The sequence below is a fragment of the Falco biarmicus genome, chromosome 2 (assembly GCF_023638135.1).
Source record: "Falco biarmicus isolate bFalBia1 chromosome 2, bFalBia1.pri, whole genome shotgun sequence".
NCBI lineage: Eukaryota > Metazoa > Chordata > Aves > Falconiformes > Falconidae > Falco > Falco biarmicus.
The window spans coordinates 119,790,912-119,810,983 of NC_079289.1; the positions used below are offsets into that span (position 1 = coordinate 119,790,912).

General features: G+C 41.8%; 1 protein-coding gene across 4 annotated transcripts in view; it reads left to right on the top strand.

Annotated features, from left to right (window-relative positions):
* Positions 1-20,072, top strand: part of CBLB (Cbl proto-oncogene B) — a 133,592-nt gene that overhangs the window by 55,857 nt on the left and 57,663 nt on the right. For all 4 annotated transcript variants that reach the window (XM_056327676.1, XM_056327679.1, XM_056327677.1 and 1 more), the window contains exon 4: positions 10,837-10,983. In XM_056327676.1, coding sequence (XP_056183651.1) covers positions 10,837-10,983 — 147 coding nt within the window. The remainder of the gene's footprint in view (positions 1-10,836; positions 10,984-20,072) is intronic.

A 20,072-nucleotide genomic window follows, 5' to 3' on the forward strand; every position in this document is an offset into this window, starting at 1 on the left:
AAGGCTGATTATTTTATTTCAGTGGGTTATTTAGCTCTCACTTGGACTTCCATTTTGGTAAATATCATGTATTTTAGACCACATGAAAAGCAACCCTTAAAATGCTTTAATGACAACTCTTAGAATGCTTTAATGAGAGTGGCTGCCTACACCGAATCTTACTTCAGGGCTTACGGTAAAAATTCTTATTTTGACATACATGAAGGTCTGTGAAAAAATACACTTGTGCAGATGCAGAGTTGGAGAGTTCTGCTCATTTAACGATGATACTTTTAACAGGAAGGTACGTGGGATGAAGAGGGTCAGTCTTTGTAAAAAAAATGAACTTGGCTTTTAATGAAAGGCTCCTACCACTGCTACAGAGCAAAATGCACAGAAATAATGATGTACAAGAGGCTCAAAAAGTAAAATCCAAGAACTTCAGAAAAAGTCAAGTTCTAGGGCAAAATGCGCAACTCAGCATTGTCTCTTAACCAAGTCTCCGAAGCAGCTCAGCCAGGAAAATTCCCTTTTGGCTAGTCTCTTAGGAATGTTGGAACAGCTTGTTGACTTGCAATCTTGTTGGCTTGCACTCAGTGGAAATCATGTGTGACACAGCAGGTGATAAGCACCTCTGCAGGTTGTGGCACATTATTTTAAAATAATCTTTAAAAAAAAATAAAATACAGCAGTTTTGATACTTCTCTACACTCCCAGTGCATGAAAGTGAATGCTAAAGCTTCTGTTCAGACCCCGATCTCTATCAGAAAGTCTGACCAGCAAAAATATTGTTACATTTCTTGCAACTCAAAAAAAAAAAAGAAAAAAAAAATTGAAAAGTTACGATCTCAAAAAAATTGCCAGAAATAATTTGTGTGTGTGTGACCATGGTTGGTCCACTTGGTATTTGTACATTGTGATAGGTTGTAAATACAGCATAAAATTGTCTTATTCCATGGGACTGGTGCCTGGGTGGCCTGAGTGCAAGGGGTAGATGTTCACTTAGCCAGCAACCACATAACACGCACATTTGTTCCTGATGTTTAATGCATCTCTTTATAGTTTATTTTTTTTCATACTGTTCAAATTCTTCTCTAAAAACGCTGGCACTTTCTCGTGGGCTTTCCTATGCTGCTGCACATCATCAGACCTTTTAAATCGAGTTTCGCTGAGTTCGATGTTGCCACCCATTCCTGCCCGTCTGCCTTCTCCGGCTTCTGCCTTCTGTGCCCTCGCATCAGCTTGTTCTTCTTTTCTGAGGTCATCGTGGGCTTCACCAAGAGAAATGGAAAAGGATTTTCTCACGCTGCCCCCTTTGGTGGGGAAGGCCCCGACTGAGGGATGAAGAGCGGTGCCCTCCAGCTGTGAGCTGGCCCAGGCTGGGTCCTTTGTTGCCTGCGAGCGTTTCAGGTTGGGTTTGCTCAGCCATGGGAGCCGAGAGCTTCGAGGTTTGTTTGAGGCCCCTTGGAGAGGGTTTACTTCAGTTTCATAATTTGGCCAAACTCATATCAATTTTCATGAGAGTATTGGGAGACACATGTGATCCAGAGACATTTCTTGTTAAGTACCTAAATCCAATTTTGATATTTGAGAATGATATATGTGAAAAAAAGATATATATGCATATTAGTTTGCCAAAGCTGCTTAACGTCAGCAAAAAGCATTGCCAGTCCTGCTCTCCAAAATGGTTAGATCGTGTTGCAGATCTTTTTCACAATCAGAGTGTGATGACAGTGTTAAGCCTGAAAAAAAAATTTAGATTAACTGTTTAACAATCAGAAAGATTTGTCTATGCAAGAAGCTATAGTATGCAGAACTCAATAGACTTTTATTTTGAAACTTAGTACTTTAACATGGCCTGTCGCTGAGGATGCTTATTTCTACCGAGTCTCTTTTGAATTTATTCCGCTTAGAAAACAGAGTAACAGCATGTTTTAAGGTGACATAATGGAGCCTGAATTGAAAATTCTGAAAGAACAAGCCTGCAGTACGTGTTCTGGACTGTTCTGTGTAAGAAAAGGGCACACCGCAACCTGAAAAAGCGAAGCGCTATCAGTGACTGCGGCTCGGAGGACGGGCAGACGCGGAGCCCCGTGCGCGGGGCGCTGTACGGCATGCCTGCTTCTGTCGGTGTCGGCAGCTCGGGCACTGAGCATCACGGCGCAGCGTGGCAGTGGGCTGGATGGAGTGCAGCGCGGGGCGAAACCGCCTCCCCTCGCTCGTGCGTGGTTGCTGTTAACCAGATGAAGCATTTAGTCGCATCAGTACCTCCTGGGGGCCTCCTTGGCCTTTGGCTGTGGCAGGATTTGTGCCAAACACAGCCTTGTATCCCTTCCGGAGTGGCTTGAGTCGCTCCACGTACGACCGTGTCCCTTTTCACATGCAGCTTTGGCCCGGCAGGGATGTGCTTTCTCCATGGCATGGCTAATCGCCAAGCCAAGTCATCCTTGCCTGAGCGGTGAGGGCGATGCTTACATGGGGAATGTTAACACTTGTTGATGCTGTCGGTTATACTTCTAGTACGCAGGTAGGATGGATTGTAGGAGTGACCTTTGTAATGAAATTCAAGATGTTTACTGTCCTAATCAGGTACTAAAGAATTACAGTGGCCACACCTCTGCCTTTAACCAACTGCTTATTTTGGCCAAGTCGTCTTTTTGTATATCCCTTCTGCTTGAAGAAAGCTTTGGAAGATGGTGAAAACATGCTGATTGCTTCTTCGTTGTTTCATATTAATACACTCACATTTGTTAAAAAAGTTTTACATATTTAGGCATTCAGTGACTGAATTCAACATTGCAAAAACGGGTTTTACTCGTGTTCCTGGGGCTTTCTGTGACAACCTCAGTTTTACTGACAGATACAAATACTTGGCTTTACCTTTAAGTCAGTGTTAGTTCACGTTGGACCTTGGTAGACAAAGACATCTACAGGAGGAGTACGGAGGAAGCAGAAGAGTGCTTAAATAACGTGTTGATACTGATGAGGGGAACCACAGTGCAAAAGCAACTGACTGTTAAAAAGTAGCAAATAAAACTAAAGCAGTGTCCAGCTCTTTTTTTTTTTTTTTTTTTTAAGAAACAAGTGTAATATCAGTTTAAGCATTGTAAATATGTTTTGCAAGGATGATATAGTAGTTCAATTAAAAGTTTCAGTAGTAAAATCAATAAACCTGTTAGCTCGTACTTTATGTTACTACTTATGTCATAGGATTGACTATCCTCTACGAAGTATTTGTATTTGTAAATATTCATGTTGGTTTTATTCTAGTTTCCTTCTGTGAGTAGCATCATCTAGAGGTTGTTTTTTTTATTGCCTCTGTCCTTTCACATAAGTAAATAGAGATAATAATTATTTCTGGGGCAAATTAGATCTTTAGCATGTCAGCACGTCTGTTTTCAGTTTTGACGACTCGCATTCTGTTTTTTGCAGACTGTATTTCCTTGTTACTTTAATTTCTGTGAACACTCTTTGGGTTTTATTTTCATGGATATATTTGTTACCTCGTATACCTGAGTACTAGTGAGAAAAGAGATTAAACTGCTTGAGGAGGACCTTGAGGCATTCATCCGTGCTGGGTAACTGTCCGTTGGACAAACTGGAAGTAGTCAAATTTTCAAAACATGGACTCTAAAGCCCAGCTGATGAGCTATTCATGGCTGCTGCTGTATAGAGTGTTTGTTTAGCAAAACCCAAATATAATCCTGGGACAGAACTTTGCTCAAGAGATGCTGGTAGGCACAATTTCATGCCAGTTCACAAAGGAAAGATCAGAGACAGCGAGTGGAGAGACTCATCGGTTTGTAGAGTCTGAGATGTGGAGAAACCCTGACCATCCTCCCTCCTCTGTATATTCCATTTTCTTTACTAAGCTATTATATTATGTTCATTCTTTATTTTTGCATAATCGTGGCAGAAAATGCCTACTATAGAAAAAATGATAGCTGATACACAGTTTTAAAAGATGGAATGAAATTTTGAGTTCATCAGGCATTGCCTTCTGTTGTGATACTCTTATGGTCTTTAAAACATGAGAACGAAAGGAACCAGACTGCTGGTGGAAGCTGGTGTGTCAATGTAAAATGATTTTTAAGCGAAGGAAAAGATGGAGGAAAATTCAAGGTCACATTGTGACCAGCTTGCTTTGTTTTCCCAAACATCCTTGCCCAAATCTTTCCCAAAGTGCCAGTTTTCCCTTTGCTATCCATCGTGAATAGAGAGCTGTGTCAGCCTTGCACGGTGCTCCTTGTATCTGTCGGGAAGAGGCCGATGGAGCGCCATGCACAGAAGGGTTCTGCTTTCCTCCTCAGGATAAGCTCAACTCCCCTGGGACTCAAGGAAAAGTAGTAGTTGCCTCCAGCAAGTTTCTTACAATTTTATTCTTGGTTTTCATGTTAGCATATGATGAATTTAATTACTGGCTGAACCTCACCATGTTTAAGGCAGTCTCTTTTTTTTTTTTTTTTTTTTTTTTTTTTTCTTTTATGTTTTTTTTTTCCTCATATTACAGATGAGGAATACTACAGCACAAAAAAATTAAGTTCTTTGCCTGCGTCCCTTCCATGAGTCAGCAACAGAAGTAGGAAATAGAGCTCACACTTTAGTCCCAGGAATATTTCATCCCAAGAATAAGCCCATATACTTTGGTCCCTGAACGATACCCTGTCCTTATATAGCTTTTAAAAATAATTATTGCACAGATCCAGAGTTGAGCTGGTTGCCAAATATGATGGTAGAGTCGTGGGTTGTTGGTTTTTTCCCCTCTGCAGGTGTGTTGCCGGGAACCTTTGGTTTCCTTCGCTTCCTCTCAAGTGTTGAAGATCTCTGTGGTTAAGACTGACTCTACTGTCCACCTGTGGGGGGTGGGTTTTTTATTGTTGTTGTTTTGTTGGGGGTTTTTTTGGGGGGGGACAGACGGACGGATTACTTTTTTGGGTTTTTTCGCCCTATGTTTGCTGTCTGTGAAAGGGCAAGTTCTGGAAGAGGAAGGGGGATAAACACGTCGGGGTTATACCGGGTTAGCAAGAGTAAACTGCTAGCAGCATAGATCGTTTCTGGTTACGTCGCTGTGCCTTCTGGAGATACTCAGAAATACACATTTCTTCAGAATATTTTTTTCTTTTTTTGTGTGATTTTTCCTGATCCTGGTGCATCCCTGTCTGTGCCACTTGTCCGTAGTTAATGGCAGAAGCATAACCTATCAAGGAGCTGTATGGGCAGCTGTGGCTTTCCTCATGGTGGCAAAATACAAATGGGAAATAATCTGGAAAGGACTTTTTTTCACAGAACGGAAGCCTAGGGCACAAAACGTAAATGCTGAACTCCTGCAGAGCAGGGTGGAAGAGCTCAGAAGGTGGGTCTCTGCTCCCCCTTTCTGTACCTGCGTCACAAGGCTCTGTTCTGTCCCTTCGAATTAGCAACACGTAGTGTGTAGGATCCCTGGGTTTTACTGCAGCTCCAGCATATGGGTCAGAAATCTGGTTTGAATATAACTAATTAAGTGAAATGAGCTCAGTACATATGCTTTGGATTTTGAAGCTTTAATATTTGGCGGGGGGGTGTGTGGGTGTGATTTTTAAAAGTTAGAGTAAACAATTCACCTTATGAAGGCGTTTCAAACTTTTTTATCTTGGTTCATAAGCAGTTATGACTTGCAGTTTTGCCGGCTAACAGGATGGTCTTTGTACAATTACTCTAAATAAGAATTGTAGAGGAATTATGTGTTTTTTAGTAATAGTTGGGTATACTTTTTTGTCAGAAATATCTGGAAAATATTCTTAGCTGCCAAACAGATTTTATTCTAGCTCTAAAGACTGTTTTCCTTTGCCAGGGGACTGAGTTATATATTATGAGCTTGGAAAGCCGATGTATTGTTTATTACAGAAGGTTGTTGTTTAATAAAGTATATCTATGTGGATGCAGAAAGATTAAACACTTACTAGATGCAACGAAGAAGGAAACCCAGCAACAACCTAATTCTGGAATGACATAACTGCAAAGATATACAGTGACTTCTTTCTACACTGCGTTTTTTTTCCTAGAAATATGTGTAGCTGTAAAATAAAAATAATTGTTGTTCGTGGGAGATGGTAATATAGAAGCATGAAAGCAGAAATGATATACAGATACAGTATATGAGTAGTTTTATACATTTTCGGGTTGTTGCATGAGACATAAGGACGTATTGCTAAGATGACTTTGTCTTGGTTATCGTCTGTGAAATCTGGTGATTATGAAGGGTCAGGGCACGGATGTATGCTTTGCATTGTGGATTTATGTATATGCTGGTTCTGCCCAGTGTATTTGGAGCTGTCTGAGTGTCTGACTCGGTTCATGCACGTCGGCAGGCAGTAGGTGCAGGACACAGGTGTTCTCCCACCTCATCCATCAGGCCAGTGGCAGGAGGGAAGCAACGCCGCCCGATTCCCTGTCCACTTCTGTTTGCTAGACCATATCGCTTTCCGAAAAGCAAAATTAGCTTTCACAGAGTGATTACCAAGTTGACACAGCCAAAACTTATCTGTGTTGTTGCATGCTGGTCATGCTTCGCTTTCCTGTTTAATAGAACCAGGAGGGCAGGACAGCTGCCGCTGCTCTGGTTATGACTGGGATGTAATATTTCCATTAGTAAGCCCTCTTTTCAAATCACGTATGACTTGTGATATATGAACTCTTTGCAGTATTCCCTAACCTGACACACACACCCAGAGCTGAAGAGAAAATGCATTCAGAATATCTTCATTTATTTCAAAGTGAACAAACACAATTCTTATTTTCAGGCTTTACTGTCTGTATTTCAGAAAACTTGTTCATGAGGTATAACTCCAAAAGAGAATAATTCTGAAGTCAAGAAAATTCATCTTTCTGCTGATTAACCAAAAGATGTTTATGGATTCAATAGACCTTTACAAGTTCATACTAAAAGAAAATTCAGTTTTTAATTTTTATATCGTAGGTGTTCTGGGGTTGGCTAAACCTTGTTGGTTCTTCAGTAGATCTGTCATGTACAAGCATGTCTGGCAACAAGTACTACTGAAAGCCTGGTACTTCAGAAATCAAGTTCTACAAGGGGTTTGACCTGCGTGGCATCAGTTTGAGTTGGTAAAAGGCAGTGGGGAAAAGCTAAGCATGAATCATAGGAAAAACATCAAGTAATAGGTGTTGAGTGTGTTGCAAGTAATATGGAAGAGACCGACACTATGTATGCACTATATATAATGCAGTTGATACGGCGTCATTTAGCGTTAAAACATTCTTAAATCTTACCGCAGTAGCTGTTGTATTGTGGAGAATGATCATTGCAGTTCCATTTGCTGTAGAGAGGCAGTTTTGTTCGATTTTGGTTTCTGAAAGAGATTTTTCTCATCAGCATAAACCCCGTTCTCTCTCCAGAAACCAGGGAGGTGGTTGTGCTCTGACACAGCTGAGGAAAGACATCCCACCTCCAACCTGCTCCAGGTTGGCAGTGAAAGTGTGTTATTGCGTTAAACCCTGAAGGCTGGCTGCTGAGGCATTGAAACCGTTGTTTCTCAAGAATTCGGATAGCAGTTTTTGGAGGTGTAGCTCCAGTACAATCCCTTAAGATACCTCTCGCCTGCTGGAACCTAGTGACTCCAAGAGTCCCTCCAGGGCATGCATCTGCATAATTCATGTGCCACCGGGCTGCCAGTGCAGTTGCCTCTGCCACTACGATGGCTTCACTGGGACCAGGAGAAGAGCCTGTGTCACGGCCGGAGGTGCAGACCGAGCTGGTACCGATGGCCTTCTTTACTGTAAGGCTTCTGGTGGGAATGAGACCTAAAGGAGGTGGCTCAGATTGACCAGTTCTTTGGCTTCCATTAGGGTTATTCACCAAAATGCCAAAGCTGATGGTTTTACTTGTTGTTGTTGTTGTTTTTTCCCCAAAAAATAGGACTTGAATACCTCGTCTTATGCTTATGAATGGAAAACTTTTGACACTGCTCCATCTTTATATGGGGGGAGAAAAGGGAATCATTCTAACTTAGAAAGTGCAGCCACAGAGACCATCAAGTGGATGAGGTGATGCTGTGGGAAAGCCCTCCACAAGACAGCAAAAGTACGTGTGTGAAAATTCATAGACAGTCAGAAGAGTGAAATGCCCAGGTGGGGAGAATCACTGGCCCACCCTGATGGCATCGATACCTCTGCACCTCGTGTAATTCTTGAAAACCATTTCTGAAATCATTGAGCTTTGTATCTGTCTCACTAAGTTACTGAGATCTGGTGTCACGTGAGCATGTCTAAGCAAAAATGGTGCAGTATGTGCTCTACAGTTCTACAGCAAAAATGTTTAAGTGAAAAGACATGATTTATCATGATCATTTGATACCAAAGAAGGAACCAAAGAAGGACTAGAGGTAATCACCTGGTACAGCAAGAATCAAAATTAATTAGGAAACAGAGCTACTGTATGCGTGTATATATTTATATTTATAAATATAGATAAACATACATATATATAAATGATGAAGAATTTGGCATTTTCTGTTGTGCATACATGCTGTCATGTATGTTCGGGCACAGGTAAGGTTCTAGCTGATTTCCAGTAGCTTTGCAGTCAGATAAAAAGAAGGTCTCTTAGTTTAGTATTAAAACATTTTCTTGTTTATAGACATACAATCCAAAAAATAATTTGACTTTTTTTCTGCATCCTAACCAACTTGTATAACAAAACAAAAGCGTATCGATGCACTTAGTGACTGGTACTGTCCAAAGAGGGAAGGAACAGGCTTTGCCATTCGGGTACGACCGTTTGGACGCATGTGTAGACTGGAAATTTACTGTCCAGTTCCTACCAGTTGTTGGTTCTGGTCACATACCGTGCAGCTCTACCTCACAGGCAGTGCACGTGCCTGGACGGGTGCGTACCGACACACATGCTCCCCGCTGGCCGAGGTGCCCCAGGTGGCCCCGGTACGTGCCTTCAGCCCGTAGCCGTTCACTCCAAGGCGCAAGCCTGACGGACCCAGCCAGCTCCCTGGGTTAATGCGTACCTGCGAAGAGCCCTGCGGCACCGCACCTTGCTGACGTGGGCAGCTACGTGGTGTAGCGGGAAGGGAGCCCTGTTCAGGCTTGCACCAGATCGTGCTTCCATCTCGGTACGGACAGCTGCTGGCTGATCCCGGGTCTGGGGTGGCTTGCTCTGCATCGGCTTGAGTTCGGAGGAGGAAAATAATAAGGAACACGTGTGTGTAATTAAAGTACAAAGGAAATAGGAAGGGGGATAGCAAGCAACAAATCCAGAAAAGAAGGAACAGTTGGGCATCGTAATTATAGACATCTGATTATACTGGAGGAATTAAAGGGCTCTGAAAGAATTAGCCCTACAACCATTTGCAGTCTTGAGGGGAGGGAGGATGTATTCATCAGGTGTTCGTTTTAAATTACTTACCTTTTCTTTATTGTAGTTTTCTTGGTAGCAAAACCTGTAGTAAAATCTGCAACACAACTCCCACAGGGTACTCTATAAGTTGTTTGCAAATTTAATTGAAACAATTACTGCTTCAGTACTAAGCTGCATGCATTTTTTAGGAAGACCCCAGGAAATCTGTTCAGCTGGGGTTTGCACTGGATTTTTTTGGGTAGTTTTTTTTGAGATTTTGAGCATTCTGAAAAGCTATTTGGTATGCATGTATAAAAATCAGAGTCTTTTCATGTGGCTAGGGACTTATTCATAAGTTTTCATTTATTTAAAATACTGTCTATACACAGTTATAAATTACATGATTGATATTAGTTTATTATGTTTTTCACTAAATTTTTGGAGGCACTATTAAGTAGTACCTGACATTGTGAAAGGTGAATGGTTTTGACACAGGATGCTTCCGACTCCTGAAAGTACTTTGTTAAAATACGTAAGAATACAAATTCTTCACCAGAAACTGCTCAGCCTCCTGGGTGGTCTCTATGTCACGTATCAGGTGGGAAAATACACCTTTTTCAAAGATCGTCTAAGGAATCTCCAGAAGGAAACTCTCATAGAAAGATTGCTTGACCCTTCTCTCTCTCCCCCCCACCATCTCCCACAGATTTTTCCATACAACGGAATTATTTGTGTTTAAGGATGCTGTGTTCTTTGTGTTACACTAAATGGGATTTCTGTGCCAAAACCCAAATAATTTTTGATTAATGAATTCAAGCCTGGAAAGCTCATGGAAGTGAGCTGATAGCAAAGCAGCTTGGTTTTTGTTTCTAATATGTCACTGAAAATGGAAAGCAAGTTGTAACTAGAGGGAAGGCATTTTAAATGAAAATAAGAAGTACCTGCAGTAAGGGAAAGCTGGAAAGTATAAAATTGTTGTAGGCAATGAATAAACCTAGTTCTGTGCTGTGTTTACCTTTCTAGAAACCTGTGATTGAAATAGGTTTGATGTCACATCTGAAACTGTATTTTGAGGTTTATTGTGTGGCTTTTGGTTAATTTTAAATATAATTAAAATGTTGGGTTTTTTTTTAATCTATTAACTGTCTAATTAGTATAAATTCCTGTTTCTGCAGTGGTTAAATGAAATAGAAATACACAAGCTTAATGTTTATGGAGATCAGACATGTATCTGGAATATCCAGTTGAGAACCCAGATCTGTTCCATTTCTGAACAAATGATCTTATATTCCCTGAGACTTATAATAAATAGATCCTCAGAAGTGCATGGAAACACAAACTACTGATTTGTATTTCTTTGATGTGTTTTCAGTTGAAAGCTCAGTGTTTTTCTTGTGTCACGCAGTGATGATTACACAAATATGCAAGAGATACAAGATACTGAAAGATTGATTCAATTTATTCAATTTTGAGGATTTGATGTGATTATACTTTTCTTTCTATTATATCCACAGGAGAAACCTAACAAAGCTGTCCCTCATCTTCAGCCACATGCTAGCAGAAATCAAGGCTATTTTTCCAAATGGCCAATTCCAGGGTGATAACTTTCGTATCACCAAAGCCGATGCTGCAGATTTCTGGAGAAAATTCTTTGGAGATAAGTAAGTATTAACATTTTGTAAAAACCTTAATTCTTTCTAATCATAAGCATGAAGAAGAACGATATTTTCAAAGATCAGAATAATAGTTCTGAGTATGTGAATGGGCAATTTAAATGTAATTTCTTGTCCAAGTCTTTAGATTGGCTGAAATTGCTCAATTCATTATTAACAAACTTTGCAATGTTACAGTTTGCTCAAAGGATGAATAAAAATGACTGGGCAGTTCTATCAAGGGCACATAGACTCAATCATAAATTCAAGTTTATTGCACGAAGTTTATTGGTTCCATTCTGGGGTGAAGCTAGTATGTTGTTTTCATAATGTACATGGCACATCATGTCTTTCATATTACATACATACTCTTAGGAACCTGATATTGCTGTCATGGACAGATTAAAGTTACCATCTTTAACTTTGTAACCACTACAATTTTTAGTGTTTTTTAAGTAATTAAAATAATGGGTTTATCCCTTATTACAGAAACTTCTTTTCTGTAGCTGTACTGCCTATAATGTAGTCACAGAGGACTAATGTTTTCTTCTGTTCAAGTTCTGTTATAGAAAGAGATGGAGTAACTGGAGATATGTCAGAAGGTTTAGTCAAAAGCAGGTGTTGGAGAAACATAGTGCGCGAGTCCTAAAATGAATGACAAGTGCAGACACGTGATGAAATCCTTATAGCAAATGCAGTATTGAAAATGTAAAAGTAGGGGTGTGTGTATGTGGTTTGTTTTTTTCTAGGAAACAATATCATTTACAATATAGATATAGGCTAATAGAAGATGCATAGATACTCACTTTCTCATATGGAATGTTTGTTAGTGTAACAGTGACATAAGAGGGAGGAGGCAAGACGTTTGTATATTTTACAGTACGATGAAGCAGTCATTATGGTCATCAAGGCTGGCATCATCTTGTGCCATGTAGGCCATAGCAAGTCACAGATAATTCCTGCAATGATCAGTTACATTTTCTGTGCAAAAGCAGCTCTTTAAGTATTTCCTTCTTTATTTAGAATACCAGCATAGTAGGTTGGCACTTTTGCAAATTAGCTGCGTTCAGTGTGAATTTACAACAGTTTCACTTCCTTTTTTTGGCTAGTCTAAACACACCTACTGCTAGCTTCCAGCTTTCTGCTTTCATTATAGTGTTAGCTGGTAATTTCACTATTCTAACAAATTTATTTCCCATGTAGATAATGTAGGAGTTTGATCAATTTGCTGCACCACTTTTCTTTTTGTTAGAGGAAAGGTATCTGACCATGTTTTGAGTTGTCCATTTCAATGTGAAGGTGATCTTTAAAATACCTACAAAAGTTCAAATAAAGTTATCTGAAGGGTTAATGTCCGTGACATGTAGGGGTCTCTGTCAGATGAGGCTTTTAAAAAATGTCAAAAAAAGAAAAACAGGGGCTTTGAAAAAATGACTAATGATCACCTTATTTGCTGTTTCTGTTTTCCCTTCCTTTCCTTCTCCCCTTTGCTTAGCAGCACTCAGAATTTAAATCTCCTCGTGGTCCTGCTGTTGGGCTCTGTCCTTGAATGACCTTTACCAGCTGTCTTGATTGCAGATTGCATTTCTGTCATTGGGATTTACAGTTCTCATCTTCTGCTTTCTGTCGTTTCATCTTAACCAGTTTCATCAGCTTCCCCATTCACGGCGATGTTCCTCTCCGTGCTGCTCTGCTAACTTGTCCTCTCTCTGTGACACTCAAGTGCTTCCCTTCAGCTTTCCTTCCAACAGCCCTGCCAGGTGGCTTTGGGAGACGGCACAGTACGTAGGTACTTGAGGTCTTGGCAGTAGGCTACTGTAACATATTAATAGGATTTTATCAGAACAAGGTTGGTAAGAAGCATTTTTTGACTGCGTCAGTCCCTCTGAACAACTTGGCTCTACCCTTGTCTTGTTCACACTTGACTTCTCTTTCCTGACTCATCCCCTGGAGCGCTGCTTTCAAACCCTTCCCAGGGCCCCAGAGCTCTTGCCGTGCCTTTTTTTTTTTTATGCTTTGTGGGGTTTTTTTCCCCGCTTATGTAAATTTCTTCATAAAATGCAACTTTAAATATGAACTCTCAGTACTAACCCTCTGACTTCCTACACTCCTCCTGGTGTGCACTTGCTTAGGGGTTGGGCTTTGTTTTCTTGGGGTTTTGGGGGCTTGGTTTTTGTTTTTCTGGTTAAAGCATCTGTGCACCAGAAATGCCTAGGAATCAAGGCGGTCTTGGGACGTACAGTTCATTCCATATGTAACCTTGGTCATCTAGTATAGCCTGCAAGTTCTTAGAGTTCTGTCGTGTCCGGTGCTTTACTTTCAGCTGAGGTAAAGAATTGCTGTTATTAGTGTTCCCAGCTCTTTTCTAATAAGCTGAAACTGTTTTAGTTACCGGCCTTCTAAGCCGTGAACGGTTGATCTGTGCTTGGCAGCCTTGCCATTACCTTGGGTTTAGTTAATTGTGCTTAAGTAACTAAAACGTGTAACAGCATGTACGTCAAATAAATAGATGAGAAAAAGGCGTATTTGGCATTATGTTCAACCTCTTCGTTAAACAAAATGCCTGAAGCTTTTTAAACATTAATTATTTTCTAATCCATTTAGAAATACACGGCAGGTATGCCTGCGAGCCACATCTTTTACAATGGGCCTGTTAGGACAAATTGGTTGGCAAATACGCTGGTATCGCTTCCCTGGAAGCAGAATCTACGTAAAGATTTGGGGTGTTGCAGTCAGCTGATGGAATCTGTTTTGCACTTGGCTGCCTGGAGATAATCCCCCGGGGCTGTGCGGCGGCTCTGGCCTGGGTGGGTGTGTGGTGCGGTGCGGGGAGCGGCGGTGTGGTGTGGTACGGCGTGGTACGGCGTGCTCCGGGCTGCCTTGGCATGCTCCAGGCTCCTCGGTGTTCCGCGGGCAAGCCTGTGCTCCTCGCTTGATGGTGCAAAGCAGCCCTCAGCCCTTGCTCTGAGGTCACTGAGTAACACTGCTCCAAGCTAGAGCGTAAATAAAAAGTAAGTTGTGCAGGATCTTGGCTTCTGATGGGTAAAGTGTAGCATGAGACATCATTCTGACACGTTGTTTGATCCGATTGGAAGGAGGGAATTGGAAGTATTAGGTCAATTTGTAATTTTTTTTTCAGCATAATAATATCATAAAAACAATCTTCCTGTCTCTAAGCATAATTAATTGGAAGCTTTTATATAATCCGTTCTCTGCCTTGATTTCTTCTGGAAATGTTGTCATTTTTTTTCTTTTTTAATTTGAAATATTCTAAATGGCAAGAAAGCAGGTCAATAGCCATTTATGTTTTGAAGTCAACTCCTTGGCTTTCAGTTTCTGAAAATGTGACCCACACTTCCATTTACAAAAAGCAATATATTATAATTTACTGAGGAATAAAATCCAAGATACAATTTCCAAGAGTCCAGTTCATAGTTTAAAAAAAAAGTTAAAAATTTATAACTGACTTTTTTCACTGCTCTTCCCCAACGAATGGGGAACTTCTGATTTTGTTGGTTATGTTTGTCTGTCATCACACTTGCTGCAAAATTGTGCAGCTGTAACTAGGCTTGTTCAGCCTGTTATTAATAAGCATCATAGGATGCATTCATTCTGCTTGCGTTTAAAGCTAGCCAGGTGTACGTTCACTTGACTTCATCCTTCACATAAATTGCTAGGCTGTTTTAGGTCTGATGATGACACATCTAGCCGCCCTTTGAATTTCTATAGAGAACACAGCAGCAGAACGCAGCAAGCAATTTAAAGGGCTGCATCAGAGGAAGGTGCTGAAATAACTTTGCACCTTCTTGGCCCTCAAATACCTCCTCAACTTCTGCCTTTCTGGCGCACCTCTATAAAAACTTCTAGATGTGTCAGTAGCGAGCGGGGCCTGGATGGGGGAGAACGCTGTGGTGCTTGTGAGGACAGCAGGTACGTGGGTAACGGGATCGACCAGCCCTCGCGTAGGCAGGGGGTGCAGAAGCAGGGAGTAGTCAGAGCCTTTACGGTTGTGGGGTTTCCCAGGATCGCATGTTTCCAAGGAGGAGGGGGAAGCTTGGAAGGGATACGATGTTTGGAAAGAGACGCTAATGTGGGGGGTAGGAATGTATAGGGAAGGCTGATAAATCAGAGTGGGAAATAATGAGATTTTGATTATCTGGGTGGAAGGAGAATGTGGGCGATAGCTGCGTGATGAAGGAAGAAATGGAAACAGTGATTTCTCTGCAAGGGGAAAGAAGAATATTTATCCAGGTTAGGGGGTAGGTGAGGAGCTCGGCAGTGCCAAACAGAGGGCCCAGGATGGTTTCGATGTATTGACTTGGTCAAGGAAGCTGGCAGAGAAAAGCTGTCAGGGAGGTGAGGGAATAGGGAGAAGTTTGGATTTGCTTTGTGAAAACAAGTCAGGACTGGGTGAGAGTTTTCTGAAGGCTGAACGAGTGGAGCAGGCTTAGAACGGAGCTCTTCGGCTTATCCACAGGCTGCGAGGAGGAGGAGAGCCTCCTAAAGAAAATAAAGGAGCTGGCTGAAAAATGAACAAAGGAATAAATTGACACAAGCTTTATTTATACCATGGTCAAGGTCAAGATTTTAGGTAAAGTTCGGTATCAAGAAAGAGCTGGGTAGCGTCAGAAGCAGGAAAGCAGTGAAATTGAGAAGGTGTGATTTTTTTTAATTTGTACTGATTGCTAGAATGCAATTACTGGAGCAAGTGGTTTTAGTGGATTGAACCCATGGTTTACCACTGTAGTTGTGCTGGAGCAAGTGATAGTTAAACGTACAACGAAACGGTAATGTTAAATTGAACTGTGAAATTGTAAGGCATGCAATCAGCAGTTACATTCGCTTACAGATACTTCAGTAACCCCCAGTGGCTTGTAAATATGCATGTAAAACATAATCTGATAGCTTCTTCATTATCCACATTTTATCACTGTATAGTGCTTGATGTTAATTTTCCCCCGGTTCCTCGCTCACTTTAATAGCACCTTGCATCTTTTACAGGGTTTCTGTTCTGAGCAAAAATGGGCAAAATACCCCTGGCAGTGATCCTGAACTGAGCAGGAGAGTGGGCGAGGTGACCTAACAGATCTTTCCAGCCTCTGAATCTGAAAGCTGCAGTGAAGTCATGCAGGGTTTTGCAACTATTGAAATTTGTGATTTGTGGCACTCTCTGTGTTGCAGAATGAATCAGCAGTGAAATGTCAATGTTCTTAGATTTTCAGTTCTCCATAGTTCTGCCATTTATTTTAACTTTTAAGGTTTTATTCTTCATTGTGAAACCTTAAAAAATTGAAAGCATTTCTGTTAGTGTTGTCAGATAAATTGATTTCCCCCCACCTTTTAGTTTCTGAGGAATCAGAAATTCTTTGACTGCTAGGGTCAAGCACATTATTATTGTAATCTCTGATACTTCTTTTTCTTTTCTAGCCGAGGCCTGAAATGTATTTATTTTTAACTGGAATTTAGGGAAAAATGTAGGTATTGATTTCTCAGTATCACAGAATCATAGAATGGTTTGGGTCGGAAGGGACCTTAAAGCTCACCCAACCACCTGCCCTGGGCAGAGACCCCTTCCCCCAGCCCCGGCTGCTCCCAGCCCCATCCAGCCTGGGCTTGGGCACTGCCAGGGATGGGGCACCCACAGCTGCTCCGGGCAGCCTGTGTCTCACCACCCTCACAGTAAAGAATTTCCTCCCAATATCTAATCTAAATCTCTCCTCTGTCAGCTTAAAGCCATCACCCCTTTCTTTATCACAACATGCCCTTGCAAAAAGCCCCTCCCCAGCTTTCCTGCCAGCCCCGTTGGGTGCTGGAAGCTGCTCTAAGGTCCCCCAGGAGCCTTCTCCAGGCTGAGCAACCCCAGCTCTCCCAGCCTGTCCCCACAGCAGGGGGGCTCCAGCCCCCTCAGCATCCTCGTGGCCTCCTCTGGACTCGCTCCAACAGGTCCGTGTCCTTTTATGTAGCAGTTAAGCAGGATATTTCAGATATTCTAAATTCTGAGTAGAAGTGGTTCTGCTGTGGTCAGTGCTTTTTGGTACAAGGTTGAACAGACATAGCCTCTGTGGCTCGGGTTCAGAGAAGCAGCAGTAAAACAAGCAGACCACAACGCAGGACTTGACAACATTCAGCTGTCAGAGTGAGACCTCAGATAAGCTAGGTTTTAAAACCTTGTTGATCCCCTGAATTTATTACTTGATTGCCTTTTCTTGCTACTGATAGTGACGGAGAGCCCTACTGTTGCCTGAACACTGAAAAGACATGTACTGGAGCGGTGGTGCTGGCCCGGGGTGCTTCGGATCTCAGTGCCAACTGGGGGTAAAGGGAAGCCAAAGATGAAGGGAGATGAAAGAGGAAGAGGCAGTGATCTGAGTGCCACAGCCTTCATCACCATCCAGACAGGTGTTTTGTCAACAGGAACTCATAAAGAGAAGGAAGTAAACATGGGATGGGGCTTTTAGAGGCCAGTTCCTCCCTCAGCTCATCAGCGGGGAGACAGGCTTACTGGTACCCTTGCTTACACACTTGAGCTGGAGGCAGCAGGGACTGTTCCCTGGGTGCTAGCAGACATCTAACTCGGGCTTTTTCATGCAAATGCAAGATAAACAAGCTTGAACAAGAAGATAGATGATACTGTAGAGAAGAGCTAGTAAATGGAAAGTTGCAAGATAAGATTAGAGACCAAAAAAGGACAAATGTCTTCACAGCTAGTCCGCGTGGCTAAGAATAAGGTAATAATTGCATGTACAAGGGATGGAGAAAACTAAGTTTAGTTGGGACACGAGGCTGTGAGATAGGCGAAGAGAATCTCAGTGGACAGGCAGGAAGAGGCAGTGTTTGAAGTATAAAAGGACATGCAAAAGCATGGATGTGTTTTGGATTTGTGGTTAGAGATCAGAGCTGGAAATACATAGATAGAAGGCACGTCTCTTCGGGGACACTTCAGGAAATGCAGGCTTCCTGCGTCCCTTAAGGGAGTGCTGACTTGCTATCTCCAGCCATGCCCAGATACGTGGTTTTGGAAGCAGATGTTTTTGCTGGTATACTTACCCTGTTTCATGAGACTCCTTTTTTTCTCTCTGTTACCTTCTCTTTTCTCATGTTAGATTAATCTATATTTGTTCTGCATGATGTCACTATTTAATGATTGTACTGGCATGATACGGCAGGATTCCTGTTCTCCCTTAGGACTGAGCTTCTCAAGCTTTCTGTGTGTCAGTTGTTTGCTCTGCAGTTTAGAAGCAATGAAAACATGTGGCCTCTCGCTTAAAACCGAAGCAGCAGCCTTAAGAAAATGTTCTGTGTTCAGTGATGATAAACCAAAATCCACATTGCTCACTGCAGGCTTGCAAAGAATGTTGTTTCTGATCTGGGTCAGTATTTGCTTGAATATTTTTGTGTTTCCTCTGGGTACAGTAATTCCCTTGTTATGTTTTCTGGTAGCATTTGAGAGAGTCTCTTGCAGACAAAACTGTTCACTGTAAGTTACACAGGTATGTGTTTACCTTCCTACACATACTTGTGGTCTGCTGTGGCTCAAATGGGAGCAGTGTCACTTGACTCCAGAATAGCTGAGTCTTTCTAGTTCTCCTGAAGTGCTGTACTCTGCGCACTCAGAAAATATTTGCTTCCTCCAGGTTTCTTTTAATGTCTTTTGCTTTTTAATAATGCAGCAACGTTCAGGGGGTTTAAGAAAATCCTATGTACACATGATCAGGGCAGGAGGGAAGGGAGGACCTAAATTCCTCGAAAATCACATGCTGGTCACTAATCCTTCTCCTTTAGGCATATGGAGGTGGTGGGGGTGGTGTTTAAAACACTGTATTTGAGAGTATGGAGTGGCATGTCCTTTAAATGTGTGTCAATAATGGTAAAGAGATATCATCCTACGTAAAATATTTTTTTTAAAGCTTATACTTCAATCAGAATACTTTTGAATTCATCGTTCTCTAAATACGCTTATTAGTTTTAGTCTTGCAGAAGAAATGTGGAGAAGTAATGTCATTTTGAGAGCCTTGGCAGAGAAATGTTTTGCTTTAGGGTTTTTGACAGGGCTCTTAAATAAGAAGGCAACCCCAAGGTAAATGGCAAGCTACAGGTAGTTTTGATTTGAGAGAGAGAGAGAGATGTGTGCAGAAACCCTCCTCAGGGAAAGTTATTCATTCATTTGTTTCACTTTGTGCTTTCTTTGCTTTAATTAGTATGGACTTTTACTCTAATGATGAGGAAAGGCAGTACAGACATGTATGGATTAATAGTTTCCTAAAGGTTTGGCGAATAGGGATTAGGTTTTCCTTGGAAAAGATCCTCCATAACCCTTTTCCACTGTACAAGGTGTGCGTCTCAGCTTCCTTCATATTTTTGTTTCCATCTAAAATTATCTCTCCTGAAGATTTTGAGCTAATTGAAGGTCGTAATAAAGTAACATGTAGCACAGTAACAGTATGCACATGTAACATAGTCAGGTATGTTTGTATTACTTCCATGTCCTGTGTTTCCCCCCCAATGATATTGTAAAAGGAGCAACTGGTACCAAAGCCCTGGGTGTATCTGTGTATGATGCGTGTGTGGTGGAGCTCCTAACGCTGGGCATCAAACCCTTGAGGGCGGCAGAGCCACCCTGCAGTGCTGTCCTCTCATGGGAGGCGCTCCCCGGGACATTGTCCCTGCTGGAATCATGTGTGCTCCCCTACTGCAAGAGGTAGCTTACGGAGCTGCAATTAAACCCCTGAAATACGGAGGCACTGCACTTCCCCAGCCTAATTTTATAGAGAACTAATGTTACCAGGATGTCATGTTGTCTTTCTGGTGAGCTGTAGCAGAGGTGACTAACTCATCTCCTCCTAGACAAGTGTCCACAGGTCAGCCTAGTAGCACGAGGCATGTGCAGCCTCCCTCCAGCGCAGGGTATCATTACGGCGTGATGCAACAAATATTACAAGAACAAAGATCTCTGAAAATATTTATAGGAGATACCTTCTGTGGTTCAGGAGCAGAACACTGCAGGCAGGATTTCATTACATGCAGGATCCTATTTTTTCTTTCTATAAAGGCAATCTTTTTTTCGTGTTCAAATAGATATAGATGTATCTATATATCTA